This window comes from Oryzias latipes, chromosome 17 (genome assembly GCF_002234675.1).
Source record: "Oryzias latipes chromosome 17, ASM223467v1".
In the NCBI taxonomy this organism is placed as follows: domain Eukaryota; kingdom Metazoa; phylum Chordata; class Actinopteri; order Beloniformes; family Adrianichthyidae; genus Oryzias; species Oryzias latipes.
Window position 1 is genome coordinate 25,664,816 of NC_019875.2, and position 20,935 is coordinate 25,685,750.

The window sequence follows — 20,935 nt, forward strand, 5'->3', positions numbered from 1 at the left end:
TAGGGGACGCTGTTCTTACAACAAAAAAATATATTTTACTAGGTTTTAAGTTGTTTTAACTTATCTTTGCTTTATACCATTCCAAGTTTTTCTTGAAATCAGCACAATTGTCTCATTAACAGCTCTGATCTAAAAATAAAATAAATATTAAAATGAATTAAAAAAAACATTTTTTCCCCTTTTTAATGCTAGTGCGGAACTCCTTGTTTCCACATTTTTATATCTTTTTATAAGATTTCTTGTAACGTAAAAAAGACTTGCTACAAAGACATAAAAACCTGCATATAATTAACTAATGGAATATAATTTATTTGCTACTTTCTAGTGATTCTTTCCTTAAGATTAGTGCTCTTTTCCTAGTTTTAGGCTACCTCTTTTTGCAGTGAAAGGGTAAACTCACATTTTAGCTCGGCTCTTAAGAGGTTAAGGACAAATAAAAAAGAGGAATGTGTTTTTTCTAAAAAGAGTTAAAGCTACACCATATGTTTGTTGACTTCATGCTCCGCCTCCTCTCAGTTCAAAGTAGCTACGCCTGAGTAACTGATCAAAAAGAGGTGTCTTCAGATATTTCTCAAACGTCAGCCATGATCCTTTAATCCGCAGAGACACCTTTCAGGCTCCGTGAAATATCCCCTTAACTGAATATTTAAAAAAAAAAAAGGTCCTTCAAAAAGCGAGACTTGCTCTGCAGAGCCAAATGGGTTACAAACGCCACTTACAAGAATGCTTCCCTTTAAGCCACAGCGGCCGATCGCGGCAGCGCCTTTTTCTGAAGAAACGGAGGTGAAGGAGAGGCGGAGACGTCAGCCAAGTCACAATACAGAAGCACACGGCATCTCAAGTGCTGCCACTACCCTTCCGTGAAATCTATTGTATGATTTCTATTCATGTCTGACCATCCTTTCCCCTGCCAGGTGGCAAAACATGTGTCAATAATTAAGCTGCTTTTACATAACAGGATACAGAAACACAATGCAATTTGTTCCCCATATTTCATTGGGCTTTTATAGAATCACACGAGAGAGTGTAATTAATCAAACCACTGGAATATGTGAACGGCAATTTTCACTTAATGGCACTTACAGGGATTGGGTCCCTTAAGCACCACGTTCTGTCTACCAAATGAGCGGGCCTCAATTCCATGTCCATAGTTTTGACAATAAATCTGGTGTTGATGGAGAACAGCACCAGTCTGACATCAGGAAATCTGCAAACATCAGACTGGGATTATGTAGCACGGTGTAATGCTTTCGGACGCTCCGTATCAGTGATATCAGGGAGGAAATGATGCAGCCGCTCCTTATGGAAGCCGTCAGCACTCTTGGATTTCAGATATTAATAAGCTTTTTTTTAATGCCCCTGCTTTGACCCTAAACCTGAGTGTAAGTTCAGTATTCACTTAACCACAGGAGGCTAACCACCTCCCAACAAGGGACAGGAAGAGGATCATTCGCTGCTTTTAGTGGCTTTCTGCGAGAGGATGGTCCTCGTCTAAATGGCACCCATGTCCCTAAAAGTGTTTCTCTCTCCCCCACCTCGCTTTCTTTCTCCTTGCCTCTCCAAAGATGACTCTAAGTGCAGCATCTTGTTTCAGTAATTCAGCCAGGGCATAGACAGTGGAGAGAGGAGAGGAATCGATTTCTCTCTCATTTGGTTCCTCCTAGACTTGCTGTAAGGCCTCTTAGGGGAGTTCTGGACTATTGGACAGGACAATGTTATGGGAAAGAGTGCCATTGTGTTTAAGGTCATGGTTACACTGAGGTTTTATTTAGAGTATATTTTTATTGGTGCATGGACCGAGAGAAAGAGGGGGGAAAAAAAAGCACAAACAGAGGTGTCATCATTTCCGGGATCACAGACATAAAGATACAGCCTCATGGATCATAATGATCATATTGGCAGCTTGTGAAAGACAGAGGCAGATATCAGCTGCAGCAATACGATCCACCATGAAAATACTCTCAACTGCCACTGTTAAATCGCTAGCTTTTAGTGAGGTCTATAGGTAAACCTTGAATCTATAAAAAGACAATCGTTAAATAATTTAAAGCAGAATGCCTTTTTTGATTCACGCTAACTCTCTTAATAGTTTGATGTTTTCTATTAAAGGAATTTTTACATTTTTTTATTGCACATGCATGTGTTTTAAAGACCCAATCCGATCCTCTTTTGATCTACCGTGGAAGCTGCCCAGTGGTCTTTTAGTGATGAACATGCCGTTTTCAGGCAAAATAAAAAAAAAATCTGTCATTTCTTATGTGGGACATAGTTTCTGCAGAGCTGCAGTAATTCATTAGAAATTGCCTCTGAGTTGCAGGTGGAACCGTTGGCGCATAGCAGAGGGCTCTCTGTTTAAATACCCACTCCACCCAATCAGGAGCAGCTGAAACAAGGCCATTTTCAAAAGAGCGTATTTGAGACATAGAAAATACGATGAGAGGGCAACAAGCTCCCTCCATTCCAATACATCCACTTGTAGACAAATAAATCCATATATCTACGTCATCATTTTCCTCGTCTGAGCTGGCATCTGGCTCAGAATTGTACTGCTGGATAGCTCAAATGCCGGTTCGCCTTTTTTTTTTTTGCACCGGTAATGCTATGCTGCGGTTGTGAGGAGTTGCAAGCTAGCAGGAGAGAATGTAAACAAAAGCATGATGCAGGGAAATAAGCACAGGTTTATTCTGCGCCACAAATCAGAGGCGAATTTCTAATGAATTTCAACCGCTGTGCAGAAACTATGTCTAAGGAAACAACACTGTTTTTTTATTTTGCCTAAAAATTGAATAAATAAAATGAAGACCACTGGGAATGCTTTTAAAATAGATCAAAATATGACTTGAGTCTGATTTTTTAAGAAAAAAAGTCAGACTGAAGTCTGAAAAAAGATTTTTTTTTTTTTTTAACTTGTCCTGTCCAACAGCTAGGCAGACAGATGAGAGCTGAGGGCCTCTTTTTTTTTTGGTCTTTTCATGATTAACACTTATTTGAGACGACTGTTGTTGTGAATTTGGGCTATACAAATAAAATTGAGTTGAATGGAATTGGATAAAAAAATTCTCAGAAATGCAATTTTGAGCTCAATTTTCTTTATATGACATATCTCATCAAAAAAATGCCACAAGAAAGCACCAACAACAACTATTTTCATCAGTTTGGGTCTTTCAAGTAATTTTGATCACTTGTCTACTTTTCAATCATTAATGCTCAATAATAGCCACATTATTATTTCTCACATTTCACCCTGCAAGTGCAGTCAAACTCTGGCTGCTGTTTCTGAAGTTTTTTGTTTTTTTTAACAAACTGCCTTCTGCAACAGGTTTGTTAGTTTGTTCAGACATTCTGGCTCTTTTGAGGTTTTTTAATCATCTCTTCTCTGTTTCAAGGTTTGAACCACCTTTCTACATTTTTAATAATAGTCAGTAACTCTCAGGTTGAGTTTCTTTTCATTTAGATCTGATAGAAATGTTCATGCATAAAACCAATTACAAATGCACTGGATCTAACTACAGACCTTGGCATTCTATTTTTTTCCAACACAGGGGCCAATGCCATGCATCATTAGAAGTGCAGAAGCTGCAATGCAAACAAGACAAATCTATCTATTGTTTATTACTTCCTAAGGATTTTTACCCAGAGGGAAGAATAAGAAAAGGAGAGGCAGAGGTCACCATAATTACCATTCACTCACTTCAGTCAGACAGTGCTAAGACATGCATTGGCAAATTCCATGTCAGCATCATATATCACATTACCATAAAGCCCCAAAGAGAGCTAACCTTTGCTCAGTTCCATTTGATTCTAAGAGAGGAAAACACTGACAGTCTCAACCAGCCTCTGTTTCAAGAGTTCACTTGTTTGTCTTTCAGTCTTGTGACTGCTCTCGCTTAAGATGTGCCTTCTAAAAATAAAGTGTCAGGGGACGCGGCGGATCACTGAATCATCCTGGGTTGAATATCGCATCATCTGGAGAGCTTTAAGCTTCAATCTTCACCATAAAGAGAAAAAAGGTAGCGTTCTTCAATTCAGACTATGTAAAAATAAAAAATAAAAATACAACTAGATATTTTAAAATTATGTGTTGAAGTCTAAGTTTTACAAAAATGCTTTTCCCCCCCTTTTTATTGTTAAAATATCAGAGCATTTACCTGGGAGCATGAATCGTTTTGGCTTCTGTTGACAAACAACAATTTACTGGCATTTGCACCACTACACCCTAATATGCCTGTTAACTGAAAAGCAAAGAAGCAGAGCTGACAGAATGTGAAATACTGTTACTAAGCAAAGAGGGCTTAGTGGCAAAGCCTTCTGTCATGCTTACAGCCAACGTCTCCGGCTCTTTGCAGCAAGGACAAACGCTGCCACACAGGATGAAAGAATTGCAAAAATAAGAAACAAAAATTCAAAAGACAGAGCAACATAATTGATACAATCACAAAGAAACAAAGGAAAAAAAGAAAGCAAGAGAAAAAGAAAGAAAAGAAAGATCTGTGAATTTTCCTCTTCTCTCCTGAGATTTCCCTTGATGCCAAGCATTCATCATCCAGCCTCTAATATCAGTTATTCTGTGGCTCCTCTGCTTACAGCAGAATTAATTTCTGCTTTAATTACTCTCATCGGCGGAATGCTGATGAAGGAGAGGGACGAGGCATTCTGGGACTCGGGCCTCATTCCACCGCTTTAATTTGAATGAATTCCACCCGGAGACGCTGGCAAACAACTGGCAGCCGAGCCCCGAGAGCCATTGTGGGACTGCGCAGAAGAGCCGCAGCCGTGGCCCCCACCAAGCGAGCTACCTTGTGCGCGTGTGCCAGTGTGTTCTTCACTCCGCGCTACAGAGAGCATGCTGATTGTGTGCGGGGTGGAAAAATAAAGCAAAATGGAAAAAACACACACACACAAGATGAGCAGGAGACAAATAGATGAGCATGCCTGCAGTGTTTGTATGTACACTAATGCAGTTTAGTATAAGGCAGGAAAGAAAACTTTTAACTTTCAAGGCAAATGCTTTCATACAGAAGTAAGAACAGGCCCATGCGGACACAAAACATATGAAATATGAACAAGATCGCTGACTGCAGCCCAGTGTGTAACACAAATGTTAGTCTGAGAGCAAAAAAAAAACCATTAATACTTAATTTGATTATTCCAAATATGGCACGTTGTGCTCTACAACAAACCCCCCAGCCCACGTTTCATACAATAACTGGTGGTACAAAAATAAAAATAGATAAGAGGATAGAAAAAGACTATTTGTGGGACACAAACATGATGCAGAAACAGTAAAGCACCACAGCTAGCCTGGCAGAAGAGCAGAGAGCGGCAGCGTAATTGACTTTTCCCCAAGCCAGCTTGGTAGTTACAGAATGTAACATATTGGATAAGGATTGTGATTGATTATGCTGGTCTGCCATACCAATTCGTTTGATTAAATGTAACTATGGCTTTCTTTTCCAAGCCCTAATGAAGCAGCAATTTGAAAGTGAGAGACTGGAAGAATTTAAGCCAGGCAGTTTTCAGCACAAAGTCATCTATCTCTGTGAGTTTGAGGCTTTAAGATTAGAGCTACATTCTGATTCACATATCACCCCCCCGAAACCCAATTAACACAATTAAACAAAATAAACAACTTATTCATAAAATTGTAATTCAATGCAAATGCTCAGAGTATTACTTCTGTGCTCGGCTGCTGGAATGGCATGAAATAATAGCAAGATTCCAGTCCAATGAATAATTATGTGGCTTGGATCTCTGCAGGGAAACATGCTTTTCCCCACACGGAAGAGTCACATAACTATAATTAACATGTGTGCAGAAATGGTGCGGCAGGAATATTCCGCCATTCAGTGGAACTGTTCAACATGAGTCCGCATCGCAAGATTCATTTTCTTCCATTTGCGAGCCCACCCCTCTGTCAGTTCAGGAGGGGGCGCGGAGGTAGGAAGCTGCGACTTCTGTGAACCCTGAAACCTCTGGACAGGTGGGCGGCGGCCTTCATTTTGGCAGCAGACCCCATCCCCGCGGTCGCCCAGATCACGATGAGCAGCTGGGTCACAAACACTAAGCACATTAATATCTTCTTAATGATAATAATCATTATGGCATAAGCACCTTCCCCAAAGTGGGAAGGCTCGTCGACAGTGCCAGGGCAGCATCGTTGTACAGGTAAAATAATAAATAAATTACAATAAATAAAGGGAGACAGAATGACTGTTTTAATGGGCAGCAACTCACAGCCACCGGGATAATGCAGACGCTAATGTGCTAACACGATAATGAGATCCGCTGGCCACATCAGGGAGAGCACAATCTCAATGAAACCAGGTTTGACAGACCAAAAATGAACTTTAAACCAGCATAAGACACGCGCATGTACAGTAGCTTTTTCTTCTTAATAGCATATTTCCAACCTTATTTCACTCTGCCTTTGAATCAGCAGAGTGCTATTGCATGCAGCTTTTCCCAAATACTCGCCTCATTTAATGTAACTGTCAGTATTCACCTATCATAGGCCATTATCTATCTCATCCGCGTTCATTATTGAAGCTAATGATCTGTTGTCCTCTCTGCTCCCCATTGAAGGAGGACTACATTAAAAGTCTCTTACTAACTTAATTAGTAATTATAAATGTTAAAAGATTAATCAGAAAGTGAGTGGCTTAAGGTTTGCGTCTCTAGACAGCGGTGGGACAAATGGAGAGACAAAGAGGCCGTGTCACTTTGGCGTTCACACTGCCCCGTCAAACTGGAAATGGAACAAGGCACAAGGAAGATGTGGAAGTGGCATCCTTTTGATTCAGCTGACTTCTGCTTCTTTAGCTTTTTTCACCTCACAGGTAAGAGTCATCGGTTCAAAAAAATGTGTTTGAATCGTCAACACGAAGACAAAATCTGTGCGTTAATTTCTCGGTCAAATCCACTGTTTTTGCTGCTTTTTCCTATGGTGGATATCAAGCTGTTTACAGGAAGCTGCATTTATTATGGTCGCTCATGATGCATGCAGCGCTTGCATTATCTCTTTCTAACAAGATGAAAATAGATCCCTTTAATTAAATCCTGGGTGTACTCTAATTCCTTTCTGAATCTGCTTCTTTCTGACAATTCTACATCAGCAGCCCTGTGCTCTCCAGTAAATATATAAGCCCTGACATCAACATTAAAACCCTCAGAACTAATAGAACGCTCATACACGGGGTTACAGTAGGATTTTCATTAACGTGAGGGGAATTGCCCAGGACCATCTCTCTGTTTTTTTTCCGGAGTATGTTGTTGCTGAAGCCGGGGGGGCCGGTGCTTTTGGAGCAGAAGGAAAACAAACAGGAACTTTTAGAGGAGCTAGGTTGTTGGATGCTAGAGATGCAAATGAACGCTGTGACTGATCTTTAAACACATGTGTGTATGGGTTTGCTTTTATAAATGCTGAAAACTTAATAAGGCTTCAAAGGAAAATATGCATATATATAACTATTTTTAAGAAAAACAACAATTTTAGGGAAATTGAACCTCAAAAGAGCAAAAGATCCTGAATGTGATTTAGAAAAAAAAAAGCAATAAACAGCTTTAAATGCAGAACAGGGAGTCCTATCACACAGGACACAATGGGCGCGGTGCTGGTAGGGGTGCTGGCTGTCTGGCTGGTGGCCCAAAACACCTGAAACCCATTAAAGGAGTTTGGGAACATTCCACAAAGTTCCTTCACTTCAACCAGAGGGCATTTTAAAGGTCCACATGAAAAAAAAAAAACGGTTTGGATCCTGACAAACGTGCACGAAGGTGAAAGATCAAAAGAGTTTGACATAAAAAATGTGAATACAACAGGAAACAAAGGAGGACGGTCTTCTTCAGGAATGCCACCACATATTCTGCACTCCGTGACCAAAGTGTTTTTGTGAAGGCAAACTTTGACCCAAAACATTTTTTATGGGAGAGTAAAACAGGAACTTTTTTTAACGAATATTTTGTAAAACAGTTTGCCATCTGGACCAAACACTGTTGGGGTCCAACAGTTAAAAGAAGGCATAAACATAAACAGATCCAGCTGCCAACTTTTTTTTTTTTTTGGTAGGGATAGCATTATCACCTCTCTTTGTGAGCACATATATGTGCTTTAGTGGTATCAAAGCTCATCCCTTTGGCTGGATTTCTGTCCGTTCCTCAGTGTTAGGCTCACTGGGTTTAGCTCTATGGGTGTCTGTGGCCTCTCCTCTGGCCGCCCGTGTCCATTTGCTCTGCGGGTATGGCAGGCCCGAGCTGACAGATGGCTGCCCCTCTCCATTCCGCTCCAGAGTAACACAGTAACTGGTTTTTCCTCCGCCGTTGACCTTGCCACAGCCAGCCAGCAATCCACGCTGGCACTCGGCCTGTCGAACAGGAGGGTAATGAAGTCCAGCGCTGCTCACATGATTATTAAGGCCTTGACGCTGGGGGGCCTTTCAGAACCGTATTCCCGCTCCCTTCTCCTCCCCCGCCTGCCATTCATACAGCCAAAGTTTGATGAGGATGGTCAACTATAGCATGATACTTTAGAAAGCCGCAGTTGTGCTTCATAAAATAGAGCAAAAAAAAACTTTTCGGAGGTTCTTTTGTTGGTTTTTGATACTTAAACAAACTTCTCAACACCTTTGCTTTGCAAATAAAACAAAAAAGTCTTTCCAGGTCACATAAGTAGTGGTGCATCGCGCTTGTCATCGTGTTAAAACCCCTACAGAAAGTTAAATCAGATTTGTCACACTACTATTGGTGCTGACAACCTCTAAAAGCAGTGCAGTTCAGCAGCGGGGCAGCACTTTATTCTCACTGTAAGTCTCGCTTACCACAAGCATCTCTAGGCACGCCTGAAACTTTGGACCCATGAGAGCCAGACTGGGGATTTGAGAGGTGTAGGTTGGAGCTCTGACCTTTACTAAGGCAGGATTGTCTGTTTGCACTTCTCCCATAAACCCCCACCCCATCCCCCCACCCTCCAGCTAGACTGCTAAGCAACCCCAGAAGACCAAGGGTGCGCATGCACCTCCAGCCTTTGTGACATTGCAGAGACCATAGGGAGGAAGAGTATGGAAGAGGTTAATTCTGATCATCCAGTATTTATGGGTTTCACTTTAGAACAAGGGTTGGCATTAACACTAAATGAGACATCTCTCCTGTATATCAATAAAACATGGCAGTGGAGGCTTCCTTTATCCAGGTTACCCTTTACCTACAATGCTCAGAACTCTCTGGAAGTTTTACATTCAAGCAATGGTTTTCCAGATCATAATTTCTGTGGTGTTGCGGTTAAGTCAACAAAAGGACATGGTTCAACTGATCAGCGAAGGGAGTTTTGCTCCAGCCAGCCAACCAATTGCAATGCAATAAGGGGCAGCAGGAGCTCGCTCAGAGTTTGTACAAGCAGGCTGTATGAACTGAGAGCATCAGATATTTTCACACATGTTGGCCTACTCTGTGAGGTGTGGGGAAATGTCAGGAAAATCAATAGATAAGGACCACATCAGACTGAGCTTGTCTGGCCTAGCAACAGACCATCCCCATGGTGATGTCAATTACCTCTGCTTTACAACAAAAAAACACCAGGAAGAGCAAAGCAGCCTCTGTGATGCTGTAAAACTTTTAATGCAGTCTCCTGGTTACATCCAGGAATTTGTAAAAAAAAAATAAAACTTCTTTTTTTTTGATTTTCCACCCAGACTGCCAAGTAACACAAAGAATGTGAGAAACTCATTGATGGCTGTTTTTTGCAGCTTGCTCTGATTTCTATTCTCCTCATGGACCGCGCATTAGTCAGGGAGAGGTATAATGTAACGAGCAGTAAGGTGCGCATAATTGCATATTAGCAGCAACACACTTGGCTGCACGGGAGGTGACTATGCTAACGAACAGAGAGGCGTTATTAATCACCAATTATTACAAGCAGGCAGATATCACACTCTGTTCATGGCACACATGGATTCTTTTATTTCCAGTCGTCCAAATCTGTTCTTTTATTTATTTCATAAGATTGATCTTGTTCCTGCACCGTGTTGTTTATTGAGTTCTGACTCTGATCCAGCCCCCTAGGAGTCAAATGAGGAACGTTTGGTCATGTTTGTTAACAGATTACATGTGTGCGTTTTCTATCAGAGAGTCCTCCAAACTGTGGGAACACCATCAAAGATCCCTCATCGGAGAGGATTACAGGGCAAGAAACAAAGAATTGAAGAAAAAAAGTCATTCTTTTTTATGCATCAGGAAAAAGAAAAGCACTTACTGGAGAAAAAAAGTGTTTCCACCTGGACAGACCATATAATCAACATACACCAGGACGTTGCTCATGGGGCTCAAGACAAGAGGATATGTGTCAAGGATAATTTAGGCTTTTAGTGAGAGACAAAACAATGCTTACAACTCCTAACACGGTTACATTGTGCCTCCTGTTGGTTTCTCCACTAACAGGCTGCACAGCATGTTTTTTGTTTTTCAGGTTAAAGCTCAGTTAATATAAAAATGTAGATACCAAGACAAAGAAAAGGAAGACGTGGTAGACAAGGGGGAAGATAGAGCAGGAGGAAAAAGGAGAGAAGAGCTTAAGGCCTCTCACCCGCTCTTTTCTCCAGCTCTGCAATGGCCCACAGTGCTTGCTTCACACAGAGCGGCCAGCTGTACAGCAAATGTGCCTTTCCCTCTCCGCCCCCAAACCTTTCCACCCCTCCGGTGCCCCCCTTTGCCTGGGCCGACCAGGCCACCGGCTTCTCTCTGAGAGAGAAGGCTCCTCCCTGATTTGGCTTCAAGCTCGCTGCTGTCACAGACCCAAAAAATCAGCAGAGGTGACCCCAGAAACACTTGTCTGCGATGTAGTCTGGTTATTTAGTTTCGGGTTGTCCTTCTGAGCGTCGTCACCTCAGCAGTTGCTGCTTTGAGAGTTAGATTCAAAACAGACATAACAGGAAATCAAAATCCCTTTTCACCTTCAAAACGCTTTAAGATGGAGCTCATGCTTCAAAACATGTCAGGGTTCTGAAACTCCACACAGGGACTTTTGAAACTGAGCGATAAATGGGCCAAGCGTGCCCCCCCATGAGGCTCCAAATGTCATAGTTTACACTGGGGTCAAAGTGAAGCAATGGGGTGGCATGATGGCATGCTGGTAAAACCAAACAGGCTTTTGTGACACTGAAAGACCTTCAAAGGTCCTCTTGAAAAATAAAATATAAGAAGAAAACATTTTAAAAAGGAAACATGTTTTATTTTAATTTTAAAAGCAGTTTCCATGGATTGGCATAAGTAATTATTAAAGGAAAATTTTGTAATCCAGAGGAAAAAGAATTAAAGGACTAATAGTGACCTCAACAGCTGAAAGCTGTATAAATCTGTGTGTCTCTGGAGAAAAATCGGACACCCTCATTTCTGTAAGTGTGCCATGCCAAAAAAACTCTAAACTAAAGAGTGGCCAGCTGTCTTCTGGCCTGCTATTAAATTGCTCCTTGGATGGTGGCGATAACATTTTTTTCTCCATAGGAGTATCACACCAGGTCCCCAAACAGAGCGGCCAGCTGTACAGCAAATGTGTACTGATCCATCTGGGCCCTAGCAGGCTGCAGCCTCCATCTTAAGACACGTGGGGCCGTTCACGGGCTTGGCTGCGGCTGGTCTGCAACACACTTCTCTGCAACCACGGCCACCTTCTTTTCTTTCAGTTACCTCCATTATCACACCAAATGTCGAATAGCTCAGCACCAAAGCTGCTTTTTATGTTTGAACCAAGACCGTCATCAACCAAGTGGAATATCAATGCATTAAAATCCGCTGGCAGCCTTACAGAAGAGGCAGAAACAGCTACTCCAGCCAGATGGGAGGAGGTGAAGGTAGAGGCTGGCTGAACCTGGTGAGGAGAGACTATTGTATTACAAATGTAGCTAATAAGGACTGGTCTGGGTGAGCTGGGGCTCAGGTTTTGTTGTTCCATACTCTTAGCACTATAGTTATGTCATGGCACATCACTATATATAGAGTTATCAGAGTCAGCTGACACCACGGAGTGGGGCTTGGATGAAAACAACACCCCTATGAATCCAGCGTCTGCTCCATTACCTACGCTAATAATGCTGACAGCTGAGCGGAGATGACCCCGACCCCCTGTTTCCCCTCTCCTGTGCAGATGGCCATTAAAAGGAGAAAGTGTCCCCTTTTTTCTGTAGAGAAGGTATTTAAAGATTTTTTTAATGAGTTTTTTTTTTCTCTTGAAGGGGAATTTTTGGCCCAAATTGACTTTGCAGCTACCAAAAGCTGGGCTTCATTTGATCTTAACCGAAATTTAAAGAGCCAAGATTTTAGAAGAACACAAAGCCACAAATTAATATGACACACGTGTGTTTTTTTTATGCAACTTGTTTTTTTCTTTTCTGTTATAATTGTTGCTACTTGACATCACATCATGATTAGTTTTGTTTTCTTCACATTTTTAAGATCACAAGATGGTGCAAAAGAAAGACTTTTGAGGAGTCAAATGAAAACCAGTACCATCTTGAATACTAAGCAACAGCATATCAGAGAAGGAAAACATCAGACAATAACCCAATCACCTATCCTCCTGTTATCTTAAGCTGTCTGAATTCCACTATTATGAAGGAACTGTGTGCTTGTGCGCCTGAAAGACATAAAATAACCAGTAGGGGGGTTTGTTTTCTACCCTCCCAGTGTGCTCCGTGCCTGCCTTTGCTAGAGAAAGGACTAATGCTGGCATGGTACTGTATTAGGCACCCCCAGTAGACTAGTGGGTGAGCAGATCGCAAAGATGAATACAAAACACACACCTACACACTCTCAGCTCATCTCCCTCTTTTGCAAATACGCTGCAGAATCAAAATCACAAATCACATGCTTCTGACTGCTTATGCACAAACAGTGGATCCCTGATAGAATTGCCTACCGGTCCTGATAGAATTGCCTACCGTGTTTAAATTCACCTGCGCCTAGAAGCGTGTCCCAAACAGAGAGGCGGTTTGGTTCCAGATCAATGAGTCTCTCTCCCACTGAAGACCACAGATAATGCAGTGTAATGAAAGAGCCGCCAAACGAGCTGAATAAATGAATGAAGAAAGGACTGTGAGACCGGAATTCAGATGCCTACTTACTGCAGGCAGGAAAACCGGTTTTTCTATTGTCTTCTCTCTATAAATTATTCTTGGCAACCAAAAATGAGGAGTTTTGTCTTACATTTACACCCTCTGCTTAAAAATCCAAGAAAGAAAAATGCAATTATTTATAGCTTTAAAGGAAACTCTATATTTTAGCAAATTTGACATCACTAAATGTAGAAAATATTCACTACATGCCAATGGATCTTTAAGCACAGGAAGTAAGGCAATATAAGAAAGTCAGAAGGCCATCAAAACACAGAAGAAGCAATTTTCTGCACAGTGATCATTTGAATTTTTAACTGTTTCCGAAAATCTCTTGAGTAATAATACTTTGGTATTTTTTTGACTACTTTATTAAACAATTGTTTTGGAGCCGTATTGCAAGCATGCACACAGACAGTAATAAACCATTCACATGCATGTAGAAATGAAACTGGTGGGTGTATGAAAGCACAACACTGGGGATGCATTGAATGGTTAAAATACTAAAATAATTCCACCTATTTGGTGATGTGATCCAGAAACTTGTGAGCCTGAGTGAGACAGGGTCAAATATGTTATTACATATACCGTATCACTGAAATCTTTAAAAAGTGATTCATCCATAAAACGGGGAAGGAAAAGTCAGTCTAAAGTGTTTGGGTGAATAAAAACAAGGGATTTAAAAAATAGTAATAAAGGATTTCTGTGCTGTTTCCATGACACGCACAATTAAAGCTCAATTTTACTGAAATGTTTGCAAATTACATAAGCGCTGTGTGTGTTTCTGGAGTTGCACAGAAACCAGAACAAAAAAAAAGGTTAATTCTTACCCAGCATGTGGTTGGCCACATGAACTTGGATGTCCCATTCACTGTAGAAAACCATCTGGCATTTGATACACTGGTATGTCTTCTTCTACAAATAGGAGAAACAGAGGGATCAAATAACACATTGGAAAACACAATACAATAGAAAACAAATACTGCTACTTTCTGAATTTATAATAACAATCCCTACCTCTTCGGCCTGCGAGGGACTAGATCTGGGCATGGGTGACACCTGGGGAGTCTTGAGCTGCCCACTGTTGCTATCTGCTGATTGTTCCCGATGCACTGTCTGAACATGGTTTTGCAGCTCTGCTTCTGACTCGAACTTCACATTGCAGCTGGAACAGCGTGTCTTGGCTGCAAATGATGAAGACGTGGAAGAGGATGAGGATGTTGAAGAGACAGCTTTGCCTTTTCCATCCCCAGGGCTGAGACTATCTCCTTGCACCCATGCAACGGTGTTTGTTGCCGGAGTGGTGGCTCCCCCGTGTTGCTGCGGCCGTCCTCCATTTACTGTTGGACTGGAGCTTGTGGAGCCGGCGGCTGTCACACAGGACGCACACAGTCCATAAGGCAGTCCATTTATGTCCAGTTTGACTAGGTCTTGTTTGGACCTGAAATCTTTCAGGCATGAGGCACACTTGAAAAATTTTTGGGCAAGGTGGTGCTGCTGGTTTTGGGAGAGGGCATTGCTTCGAACCATAGGCTGGTTGACTGACATGGTGCCGGTCTTCTGCATGTGAAAAGTGCCGTGAATCTTGAGCTCGAGTGTGGAGGTGACTGTCTGCATGCACACCACACAACGAAAACCCGTTAAGGAGTTTCTTAGGTCAGGGTGCATCTGGCAATGCTCCAGGAAGTCCTCTTCACTCTGTAGAGGCATCTTACAAATGCGGCAGCTGCCTGTGTCCAGACTCTTGCTGTGAGTGACCTTGTGCTCTGTCAAAGTGAGCAAGGAAGGGAATCGCTCCCCACAGATGGGACACATGTAGTGTTTGACTGGCCCAAGGTGGGTCTGCATATGTTCCCTCAGTCCAGCTTCAGAAAAGAAGGTACGGGAACAAACATTGCACTTGTGATTGCCTTTGATCATTTCAGCTTTTCTTTTTATCATTGCACTTTCACCAGGGCGGATGTTATGATCCCTCAGTTGGTGGTTAGTGAGGAGTGACTCCATGGTGTAAGATGCTCCACATATGTCACACCCATACATTGGCTCTGCAGAGTCCACCTCTTCCTCACTTCCATCATGGCTGTTTTGAGACTCCACCACAGATCCACCAGCTGCTCCTGATCCATGACTGTTGGTTAAAAGACCTTGCAGTTCAGCATCCTCTTTTGGTTGGCCTTCTCCACTGTTTACAGTTGAGCCATTAGCACTGCAGTTTTGTGTCTTTCCTTCAAACACACAATGTTTCTCTCTTAAATGTTTTTCCAAGAGGACAATGGCGTGGAAGGCTTTGCTGCAGAAACGGCAGTTGTACTTCTTGCTGTGGGTGGTAATGTGGCACTGCAGCTCTACCTCTGTTCCAAAGGACTCCCCACAAAATATGCAACGATGGGCGCGGCCTTGGTTCTCTAGATGGCTGTGTTTGACATGCAGTTGGAGATCAGTCTCATGCCTGAAGTCCCAGTTGCAGGATGTGCAACGATACACCTTCTTCTCGTTGCTGTGCTTCACAGCCAGGTGGAGTTGGGTAGAAACCTTGGAATCGAACACTTCCTGGCAGAGGGTGCAGCGAAAAAACACAAAAGTGTGCATGTCGAGCAGGTGCTTTTGCAGATCATCCACTGAAGTAAACTGCTTGTCACAGCTTTCACAGATATAATAGGTGGAGGTAATGGTGAAGTGAATAGTCACGTGCTTCAGCAAGGACTCTTGGTTTGGGAACTCTTTGTTACACTGTGGACATGTGAGCTGAGGCTGCAGACCATCCAGGTGAGTTTTCAGATGGGTCTGAAAAAGGTCTAAACTGGTGTACTTGGCTCCACACTGGTTGCAAATGAACTCACTGGTAGTGCGTGAAGCTGAGCTGCCTTGTTTCAGGATAGTCGTTTGTTCCACAGATATTGGTGAAGAAGGACTGAGAGTCCGCAGGGATTTCTTTCCATTGTTGATGTAGTTTAGAGCCAAAGGAATGTTCTTGTGGTTTTCCTTAATGTGCTTGTTAAGCTTCAGGACACTGTTGAATATCGGGGAATTAGTGCAGTATGAACAGGAGTACACCTCTACGATGGGCTCCTTAGGAGTTACAGCCAAAGGAGAGTCAAATCGCAGGCTTCCACCATCACAATGTGTCTGACGAACATGTTCTTCCAAGGTAGCCTCTGTCAAGAACCCCATGAAGCACTGGGGGCAGAAGAAGGCATTGCTTTCTTTAGCAACAGGGCTGGGGAAGCCATGGGAGCAGCGGATGTGTTCCTGGAGAGCATTCAGGTCACTTAGCACTTCAGGGCAGAAGTTACACTGAAGCAGGGCATCAGGCAGGCTGGCTAACAGGGCAGCATGGTCTTCTGCATTGTGAATCTGCTTGAGATGTTCATTTAAATTTAGTAAAGAGGGGAGAACCTCCAAACAAAACTGGCACGTGTGAGCTTGCTCTGGCTTGTCCATATGCATGGTTCTTAGGTGAATCTGCAGAACAGCCAGGCTGGAGAATACTTGTTTATTGCAATAGATGCAACTGTAAGATACTTTAGGTTGTTTGGAGGACCGCCCTCCAATGTCTGATGTGTTTTGAGCTGCTCTTTTTCTCCTTCCCCTAGTCTTGGGAACAGGTGGTGCTGTCTCCACCATTGTTGAGCTGTCGACAGAGAGGTTAGAGTCAGGAGTGGTGCTGGATACAGAGGTGTAGCCTACTGTAAGCAAAGAAGGGCTGTTACTATGGTTACTAGATTCAGGGAGCTGGTGAATGTCCATGTGAGCATAGAGGTCCTCAACGGACAGAAAGTGCTCAGAGCAGATAGCACAGATGTGCCCCTTTCTATCTCTGCTGTGGGCCTGGTCAATGTGGGTCAACAGGGTGCCCTCATCACTGAAGGGCTCGTGGCAATAGATGCACTGCAAGGTCGCACCCAGACCACCATCCTCGGATGGAGAGCAATCAGGGTGGCACTCTGCGATGTGTCTCTGAAGCTCCTCTGGAACATCAAAGCCTTCCTCGCAACGACTGCACTTCCGGGTTTCTTTCAGTTTCCAATCCTCTCCTCGGGAAAAGCTGGAGCTGCTGCCGTCTTTGCCCCTTTCATGCACTTGCATGTGGCCATGGAGAGAGCTGGAGGAAAGGAAGCCGCGGCGACACACGGGGCACTTGTGGGGCTTGTTGGAGGCGTGAGTTTTCATGTGGATTTTGAGGTGATCACTGCGAGAGAAGGCAGAGTCACACTCCCCACAGTGGTACTTCTTGTCACCAGTATGTAGTTTTACGTGTCGATCACGGCTGCGCTTATGTTTGAACAAGCGGCTGCAGAAGGTACAGCTGAAAGGGAGTTTGTCACCGTGGCTCTGTTCGTGCCGCTTCAGGAAACTCAAGCGACTGAAGGACTTGTCACAAAACTGACATGGGTACGGGAGACCAGGTCCTCCTTCATCCTCGCCAAAGTCATAGTCTTCACAGTGTCCAGGGGAAGTTTGATCCTTACTGGAGGGAGATGATGCAGGCCAGGAACACGATGGGTCATCTTCCAGATCAGCAACACCTATTCAAACAGACACACACACAAAAGAAAAGGTTTGTCAGTGAAAAAAAAATCTCATTTGGTTTCTTATTTAATACAAAGTGGACTACTGTGGTGTTATAGGTGATGGTTATTGTAAGTTTGTGGTGTATGAATTTATATTTCTATGTGGTTTAGATCTTTTTTTCTCCATCAGTTTTAGTGGAAACAATATCTCTCCTTAGGTGTTATATGAAAAGTTGCATTTAAATATGCAGTTTAAAGCATAATTTGAGAAAAGAAAAAGTGAAAATACTTTTACTACAATTAACCTTGTATGTGGCCGTGTAATGGCTTAGCCCACTGTGACTCAAAACACAGTCTCTGTGACATTTAAAGCCAACACAAGACAATGGGTGTACTTAGGATGTAAGCCCTGCATGAGGTAAATTAGAACATTTCTCTTAGTCCTGAACACTTTGTGGAGATGAATACATTAAGAAAAGGAAAGAAAAAGAGAATGAAGAAAGACAGAGAAGATTCAATTACAGCTTAGACCACAGCTATACATAGTTGGAAACTCTGCTGCAAAATAATTATTTCTAAGATACATGCGCCTTTCAGAACATTAGTCAATAGGTTATAAAGAATGCATATTTACCATTTCTGTCTGAATGTTGCTTGATAAGCTGTAAGTGATTGTAATGTGGATGAATAAAGTTGTCTGAGGATGAGGACACAATGCAAGAAGGGGACAGAGAAGGGTTATCAGCTAACTATTAAAAATCATGTTTTGAGCTATATTAAAAGTGTTCCCAGTGCTACTTTGATTATGATTATGCCATTTTAAGACAAAATAAAAAAAAAAACTTGTGTTGATTCATTGGGAAACGTTTCTGCAAAGTGGCAGCAGTTCATTACAAATTTGCCAATGAGTTGTGGGCGGCACTGTTTGTGCAGAGCAACTCCACCCCCACTTCCTATCACCAATAAGTGAGCTCTCTATTGTCACATTCTCCTGCTAACTTATGGCCCCTAACACCCCAACCAAACATTACCGGTGCAACAAAATGGCGAGCAATATTGGAGCTATCCAGCCGTACAGTTTTGATCCATATGCCAGCTCAAATGAGGAAAACAAAGACGTCTATTTTCAAGAAGGGAGCTTGTGGCCTGTCCATTGTTCTTTTTACGTAACAAATACAATCTTTTTCCAGTGGTATTTTTTTCATCTGCTCTTGATTCACAACAGTTTGAATAAAGAAATACTCTGAAATGCAAATTTGAGCATAATTTTATTTTATAAATGTCCTCCATCATCAGAAAAATCCAACAAGAAGATGGTAAAAAACAAAAATCTTTACAAGACTCATTCAGGCAACCAATGAAACAACCCCCGTCCCTCAAGAGGCTAGATTTAAACAATGCCTGTAAATTGTTGCATTCCAATCCACTGGTTCACTGTGCAATGATAAGTATGGAAAACCTAGAACAACTGTTTCCACAGGTTCAAAGGGTTACAGGCCATTTCTTCCCATTGCTAAACTCCAAGTGCTTTGCACATCCTTAGCTAAACAACAACGTAATCCTGTTCCCTTTTAAAAGAAAAAAAAATCTATGTCAAAAGGCCATTACTTGGAATGGGAAAAACAAGAGGAAACTGCAAAGATTTATGAGAGGGACAGAGGAAAAGCAAAAGCTCTTTCCAGGAACCAACCTCTGTACTCTCCTTCAGCTGACAAATCTAAGTGTCTTTCTCTCTTCCCCCTGTCTGTTGTTTTTGCTGGAAGATCTGCCCTTTGTCAGGATATCATGCCCTCTCTGAGCACTCACCCCCATCAGGGCCTATCTTCAGGAAACAGATGGGGTCGGAGGCCATTCCCTTGCCCCTCCAAACTGCTGAAAGCGGCACATTGAGAGCCCACCTCCACATCGCGGCCCTCCCGAAAACCTCCCACCCCTGGCAAGGTGCCCGCTCTGCACACACATCTCATTCAAGAAGTGAACCTTGCCTTATTTACTAGCTTTATCTCTCCTCCACGTCTCAGTGTTTTCTCTCTTTCTGGTTCGAGGGAGGATGAGTGACTCAGTGCTATGCCCTCCTCCACAGAGGGGGCGGATCTGCCCTAGCTCGTACTGCCTCCCAGGGTATAAGAGAAGAAGACAGTGCAAGAAGAATGACCTCAGCCTGTGCCTTACAGTCAAACATATTGGCTTGGAGACAACAGTATAAAACAAACAAATAAATGGGCCTATATACAGGGCTAAATGAAATTCCACTGTCTTAAATGAGGAAGCCTTTGCCAAGAGACATTACCAAGCTGTCAGCATAACCTCATTTCATTGTTACGTTTGTTTACATGATTTTTATTATTTGTTTGGTGTATTGCTCTAATAACACACAACCATTAAGTTATATCTGTGGGAGATGTATAAATTTCCAAACAAAAGGGACATGGAAAACAATCATAGTTTTTGGGAACAACTGTTTGCTGTCAGTTGAATTAAGGAAATGACAAAAATGGTGTAATAATAATAATGCAACGTCAAAATGTCTATGTTATTCAAAACATGATGTCAATGAAAACCTATGATCAACTTTCCTTTTCTTCACAAAAGGGAACTGCGTGAAGCACGGATGCAGTAACATTTATTTCTTTCAGTAGTTTAAGAGGACTGTATGTAAAAAAAAAAAAATCAACCAAATTACAAACCATTTGAAAATGGCATAAAAATGAAATATAGACACTTTAACTGACATTATAAGTTTGCAAATAAAATGGGCAAAGAGAGTGATTGTGTTTGGGAAACAGAGCCTTTTTGACCCCCCCCCCCCCAGATTTTTCTGACCTGGCTTTGTTTCATGACCACAGATACAGACATGATCTGATTGGTGAGAGGAAAGGTTGTTTCAGGACATTTTTACGCGACAATTCATTCTCCACATGATTCAGTTCAAACCTTGTTTTTTGGGTGACGGTTTTGTTTCGGTTCAATTTACGATTTCTGTCTTGAAAAACAACAAAAACTTAAAAAAAGAAATCAGGAAAATAAGTATTTAATTGATAATAAGCAAGTAACAATAATGAAAACCCTTTTAGTTGACTCATACTAAGCATGGTGTAATGTTATAAAACAAGAAATAATAAATCCTTCTTAAATTTAGCAGAACACGTTTGCCACTTTGAATGTAAACATACTGGTATGCTGCAGGGATGCAACGATTTACTTTCCGTATGATTTGGTGAAACATTTTGCTTTTTAAACAGATAATCGTGGAATCCCTAATGCTTACAGATCCTTGAGTCAAAAAGGCGCTTGTAATGAAAACTCTATTTTTAGTTTTTTAATACTGAT

The 20,935-nt window shown here is 42.1% G+C and overlaps 1 protein-coding gene across 3 annotated transcripts in view; it reads right to left on the reverse strand.

The window, feature by feature from the left end:
- znf521 (zinc finger protein 521) overlaps positions 1-20,935 on the reverse strand; it is a 97,614-nt gene that overhangs the window by 37,442 nt on the left and 39,237 nt on the right. For 2 of the 3 annotated variants that reach the window (XM_023965488.1, XM_023965487.1), the window contains exons 4-6: positions 14,112-17,620; positions 13,925-14,009; positions 13,613-13,645 (exon numbers count right to left, since the gene is read on the reverse strand). In XM_023965488.1, the coding sequence (XP_023821256.1) occupies positions 13,613-13,645; positions 13,925-14,009; positions 14,112-17,620 (3,627 nt within the window). The remainder of the gene's footprint in view (positions 1-13,612; positions 13,646-13,924; positions 14,010-14,111; positions 17,621-20,935) is intronic. The other variant, XM_023965489.1, reaches the window with a different exon arrangement.